This window comes from Pelobates fuscus, chromosome 5 (assembly GCF_036172605.1).
Source record: "Pelobates fuscus isolate aPelFus1 chromosome 5, aPelFus1.pri, whole genome shotgun sequence".
Lineage (NCBI taxonomy): Eukaryota > Metazoa > Chordata > Amphibia > Anura > Pelobatidae > Pelobates > Pelobates fuscus.
Genome location: NC_086321.1, coordinates 28,064,703 through 28,071,053, shown reverse-complemented (window position 1 = coordinate 28,071,053; position 6,351 = coordinate 28,064,703). Strand labels below are relative to the sequence as shown.

General features: G+C 39.9%; 1 protein-coding gene across 1 annotated transcript; it reads right to left on the bottom strand.

Moving 5' to 3' along the window:
• Window positions 1-3,877: 3,877 nt before the first annotated feature.
• LOC134611996 (glutaredoxin-1-like) lies at window positions 3,878-4,882 on the bottom strand. The gene is made up of 2 exons (XM_063456377.1): window positions 4,665-4,882; window positions 3,878-3,991 (listed from the first exon to the last, which is right to left on the bottom strand). Exons 1-2 carry the CDS (start codon window positions 4,869-4,871, stop codon window positions 3,878-3,880), a joined length of 321 nt encoding a protein of 106 aa, XP_063312447.1. The 5' UTR covers window positions 4,872-4,882.
• Window positions 4,883-6,351: the final 1,469 nt, after the last annotated feature.

Genomic DNA, 6,351 nt, shown 5'->3' with positions numbered 1-6,351 from the left:
TGTGATAGGCAAGATTCAGCAATGTTACCCTATGTGATATGCAAGATTCAGCAATGTTACCCTATGTGATAGGCAAGACTCAGCAATGTTACCCTATGTGATAGGCAAGATTCAGCAATGTCACCCTATGTGATATGCAAGATTCAGCAATGTATATTGATCTCATTAATCTAAAAATGTGCCTTGACAAACGAATGCCACGACTGGTACTGCAAATGTCTACCAATTTTCTTGATGTCGCTGTTGTGGCGCACCAAGGCTTTCTGTTAATTTTGTGCACAACAAAAATAAAGAATTAAAAAAAAAACCAAAAAAAAAAAAAAAAACCCAAAACTAAAACTAGGAATCTAACAGTATTTCCCTTGCTAAAGGTACCGACCATGCGACCCAGAGACACCTCCCTGACAAGAGTTGTCGACCACATGCGGGAAAAACCATGCGGGAAAAAACATTTAAAAAAAAAACGAGTTGTAATAGCCAGTCTGGCTATTTTTCACCTCAAAATTATGATTTTGTAAAGCCTCCAAAATATAAGTTTTTAGTGAATCAAACATCTTATGCGTTTTTCACACAACGTTATATTTAAAACTTTCATATTTGAAAGGTGCTGTTCAACATTTTCCAATAAATATGACTTTTATTTTAGATTTTTTTTAAAGTGCTGTATGTGTCAGGGCAGTCTTATTTTAATTACAGTTTTTATCAAACTGATGCTTTATATCTGAAATCAGAACGTTTACAAATCATCACAAATTACAGAAATGCCACCCAGGCTGCCAGTCTGTCGGCCGGGTTGTTAATATTCTGGTTCTATGAGCTCCACAAAACTTCCGGAAGTCAAAGTCACACTATGTCTGTGAGCTCGCGCATGCACTGGGCTTATTTGATCCTTGTGTCCCTTCATCCCCATTGTTATCCCTGATTGCCTGAATTCTCAGAATCAGAGGCATCTCAATAAGAAGCCTCTGATCAGTCATTCATTTTGCCCAGACTGAAAGAGGGCTTGCAAATGCTTCAGACAAGAGATCTGCAGCAATTACAAGCTGTTGTTAGCTATACCCTCAGTTAAAAAATGCAGAAATAGTTTTTTATGAGGGTATATCTAATAAATCGAGATTTATTTTTTTCCTCCAATGTAGTGTTCCCTTTAACACATATAAATATTATAATTTGTATGTAAGAGCATAAGAGACAGATAAGAGCATTAAGCCTCGCAGTTCCTGGAATTTGTCGGCATAGAGGGCACATGAGGTCAGTGACATCATATGAAAGGGTAAAACCAAAAATGAAAGGAGGGAAAGCAGAAGAGGAGTGAAGAGGAGCAAAATCCTGATCCTACGTACTCTGCAAGGTTGATACATTGTGTCTATCTGGTATGAATACTTTGAGTATCCTGAGTCTGTCAAGTATCCGGATGTATTCTTCGCAGCATCTCAGTGCACTATAGAGAAAGTTATTCAATTTACAAATTTACTGGTATCATCTAAAATTTTAATTCAAATCCGAATTAAAATCTCTCAATCTGTGCATGCTTTATGGCAATTCTGAATTCTGTACATGATTTCTAAAAGGCAATAGAGACCCTTTTATTCAAATACTCATATTCTCTGATATTTTTATAATAACGACCAGCATAGCCTTAAATTGACTTCGGCAATTTGGGACTTCGTAAATTCGGCACTTCGGCACTTAGGTTCGGTTCGGCACTTATGAAATTCAGGACTACCGCAATTTGGAAATTCGGCACTTGGGCAGTTCCCTAACCCTAACCCTACCCCAACCCTAACACTACACCTACCCCAAACTATAACCCCTAACCCCTACCCCAACCCTACCACTAACACCTAACCCCTCTCCCTACCTTTAACCCTAACCCCATCCCTAACCCCACCCTTAACCCTACCCCTAACCTTAACCCTACCCCTAACTCCTACCCTTAACCGTAACCCAACCCTAACCCCATAAGCCTAACTCCATAACCCTAACCTTCCTTTAACCCTACCCCTAAACCTAACCATACCCCTAACCCTAGTAGGGTTAGGGGTGGGTTTAGGGCTAGGGTTAGGAGTAGGCTTAGGAGTAGGGTTACGGTTAGATTCCTGTCACCATTCCCTTAATTTTCCCCCTCTCTCCTGTTTTGCCACTTTTTCAGAAATCCAAAGCACTTTGGCACTTCGGAAATTCGGGACTTCGGCAAATCGGTTCGGTTCGGCACTTCGGAAATTCACCAATTCGGCAATTCAGACATTCAGAAGCATCTGAATGTCCGCATGTACGAAATTTGTCCGAACTTAAATTCGGACCGAAACGAATTGCACATGTCTATTCAGCTGTATCAGTGGGATCTGAGGGCTATTTGGATATGTAAGACGTTCAGATCCAGGCTATCCGGGATATGATATTTGTGGTGGTTCCTCTAGGTGTTATAGGTATTTTGGGATATTTTATGATTTGTACCTCTAGTACCTAGGAGATAATTAGTTTAAGCAAAGTACACTAAATTATCTCCCAGACACAGAGACGCCTGGGAGTGTCTTGGACGTTTTGTGGGAGTGTTATACTATGTCCTTGCTTGAGACCCCATGATGGGGGTCTGTGTATATAAGTGGGCCACCTGGCCATAACAAAACAATTCAGTTGTCCCCTTCCCTGATGTTTGGGTATGCGAACGACGAACCGATTGATTTATTCTCACTACCAGCTTGGATTTTGGGAAAGTACAAACCAGCGTACGGTGTGAACGGGCTATATTCACTAAGCCTCTAGCATTTCGGGAGTGTGCGAACGAACGTACTGCACGAAGTACATAAGGTTCGTTACAGCGTTAGTGTCACGGGTGGCAGTCCGAAGACTAGAACCCCTGTATGCCTGAATAGAAAACCAGAAAAACCAAGAAAACTAAACAAGAATTGTAAAAAGAGTACTGGATACCAGAAGCCAAGGCCAGACATCGGTGCAGAACGGAACAGGACGTGACAGTCTACATGAGTCAGTGTGTGTGCGTCAATCTGCATGGGTCAGTATGTGTATATCAGTCTGAATGAGTAAGTGTGTCTGTTTCAGTCTGCATGGGTATGTGTCAGTCTGCTTGGGTCAGTGTATGTCAGTCTGCATGAGTGGGTGGAGCAAATGGGGCGTCACAATGTTTTTTGACTAGGGCGGCAAAAATCCTTGCACCGGCCCTAAGTAGCCGCACAGTTTGTTGAAAAGTTAAAAAGAAAAAGAATCTTATTTTCTGTTTTTCAGGGCTATTAATATATAGTAACAAATAGATGATCCATTAAAAAAATACTAATGCAACAAATAAACAGCATTTCATACCTTTCAGTAATTCATTTTATTTCCTCCTTGAAACAAAATTGTGTAAAAAAAACAAAACAACAAAACACCTTCCATACGGTTTATGTCCAGCTCCTGTCCTGCACCCCTAAAGCTGCCTTCAAACAAATCTAGTTTAATGCCCAATCTTGGAATGGCCAATAGATTTCTTGCTTACTACGAGTAACATGAAGCTTTGCCGGGGTTTTTATATGATGAAATTTCATTCAAAAACAAGTGGATTGGAACAGAATAAAACTAGCTCCAAAACACATAGACCAATGTGTACATTACGTGTACATGTTATATAATATACTACATACATTTTACAATTTGGATATTACATGATGTTTATTCACTAAACATTAAATTGTAGTGAGCTGTCGATAACAGCCAAACTGTGGCTATAATGGATTTGGAGAATTATGAATGTTTTTTTTGCCTAAATTATGAATGTTTTTTTTGCTATTAACTCACTACATTTCAGTGTTCAGTAAATGAAGTCCAATATAATTTACACTTATATAGCTGTAGTAAGTATCACTCACCAGTTAAGTTATTATTGCAAAGCGCCTAAAGTTTGCAAAGTTTGATCCAACTTCCCGTTGCTTTCAAGAATGGAGAGCTCCGAGCAGCCACCGATGCAATTATTTCCAAAAAATATACGCGGTACCTAGGAACAAACAGGCTCAGAAATTATAAATCGTCTTTGTAGATGGTTAAGTCACTGAACTTTAAATTGAAACAGATTAAAATGTGAATAGCAAAATTTGGTTAACTTGTGCCACATGTATTTAAGTTTGCAATAAACCCCAACAACGTATAGCGAAATCCATTTTCTGAGATAGTCACATCTGTTTTGCATTACAATTTAGATGGTCCTTTTGGGGAAATAAAGGAGAAACTCCTAACACTTCCGACCAATGACATGTCTGATGTGTACCCTCCCTGTTCCCTCTGTTATCAGGCCTATGCTAAATACTGACGTGCAGAATCTTTCGTGCCCTGCCCAACAGAAGGTGGATTTTGGATCTCCAGTACTGCGTTCAATATTCCAAGTGAGGTCTCACCAATGTTCTGTACAATGGCATGAGCACTTCCATCTTTCTCCTGCTAATACCTCTCTACAACCAAGCAGTCAAAGTGAAGTTCATATTTAAGGCCAGAATAGCGAATCTGGAAGCACAGTTGTCTTGGAGAATATTTCCAGTTCAGCTACTTTGGACTTAAATTTGTAATTCACTTTCAATTCATTTGGAATGTCCGACAATTCTCATAACACATTCAGTGATCTACCCATTGATGACTTTTCAAACATCTCAAAAATATTCTACTATAATACTCACCGTTCTTTGTCCTGTTTTTTCGAGCAGGCATTGCATAATCTTTTCTGTGTCATTCTGGTCATTGACAGAAAGAACTTCAAAGCCCTCTGGTTTAAAACGATATTGTTGTAAGATTTCTAGGGCTCTAACACAGTAAGGACATTCTCTCTTAATAAACACAGTGACTTTGCCCGGCTTTATTTTACTGTCTACAAATCTCTCAGCCATAGTTTTGGGTGTCTGCGTACCAGTCAGGTGTAGACTGAAGCCAGCACCCACATCCTCAGTTTTAAGGAGAGAAGGAGAGTGATCGGCGCGAAGGGGGGGTCTGATTCACATCTTTGTTTTGAAGTATTTTTGTCATCTGATATTGGAGTTTGGGCATGTGGCAGTCAGAGAAATGACAAATAGAACGCACAGTATTTATACACACAGGGATCACAAGAAAATTAAATAATGCACGCTACCCAAGCATTCAGCAAATATGATTGTGAAGGACAACTTTTTTTTAAAAGTTAGTTACATTGAATTAAACTTAAGGATATTGTTTTAATTATGACCCATGTTGGGTCAGTCCCTACTGTCTGACCGACTGCGGCTTAACCTAACCTGCCTGCTGTTGCAGTTTCACATAAAACAATTACAGAAACAAGCACAAAAAAACCCCAAGAAGTGAAAAATTGACGACCGCTGCCTTTTTTTAACCCCTTAAGGACACATGACATGTGTGACATGTCATGATTCCCTTTTATTCCAGAAGTTTGGTCCTTAAGGGGTTAAAATAGCATCATATTTTACAGCTTATGATATATATATATATATATTAAAAAAAAAAAATCTTTATTGAGCATATAAAAACATAATTAACAAAGCAGTGCATAGACATAGGGTAAGTATCACTGTACACGCAAGTAATGAAACAGTAGCGAGCAAAGGTACAATCTATTCACTAAGAGGCTATTATGTGCCTGGCGAGGTGAAGCAATGTACCATAAGGCATTTAGCCATCATTCCTCTCAGACCCCTGAGTAAATAACTCTCTCTCTGTGTGCATTGATGCATAAATCATGTATCTTAGCTATATTGTACACAATTACTACTTAATGTGAAGAAACTACCCTGTTTGGTTCGGTATTTTGGATTTTCCCCGTTCGTTAGTTAAAACTACTGAACACCGACCATCCCTGTGGCTCATTAACTTCAAGGGGAACTGTGAATTAAGTGCTCTCTCTGTGTGGTCGCCGTTCGCATAAACGGCCATCTTGTTGCATGAACAGAGGCAACGGGACTTGGTCTTGAGTGTCTGGAACTAAAACCGGACACTTGGCTTGTCAAACTTCGCCGACGCCTGCTTTTGTTCACCGACCAGCCAGGAGGGCACTGTTCGGTAGGTTTGTTCCAACAAACGCTACTTATGAGCCAGGGAAACAGTTCATAAATTTGTTCGGTTTTTTGACTTCCCGAAAGAGACCGACCGCACAGCCTGATTTCATGGAACTCTTTCTGGGCAGGAGCCTTGTGTGCGGTCGGTCAAATTATGACTTCCATGGAAATCCCAAACCCCTGAACTGATCTGGGTGATTTTTGGATATGATGGTCCCCCAGATCAGGGCTATCAGGGGATATGAGTTTTGTGGGGTTCCCATGGGGTTTAAGGCACTTTCTGGATTTTGTGAAAGTATGTGTTTTTTGTGTTTGGAGATAACTG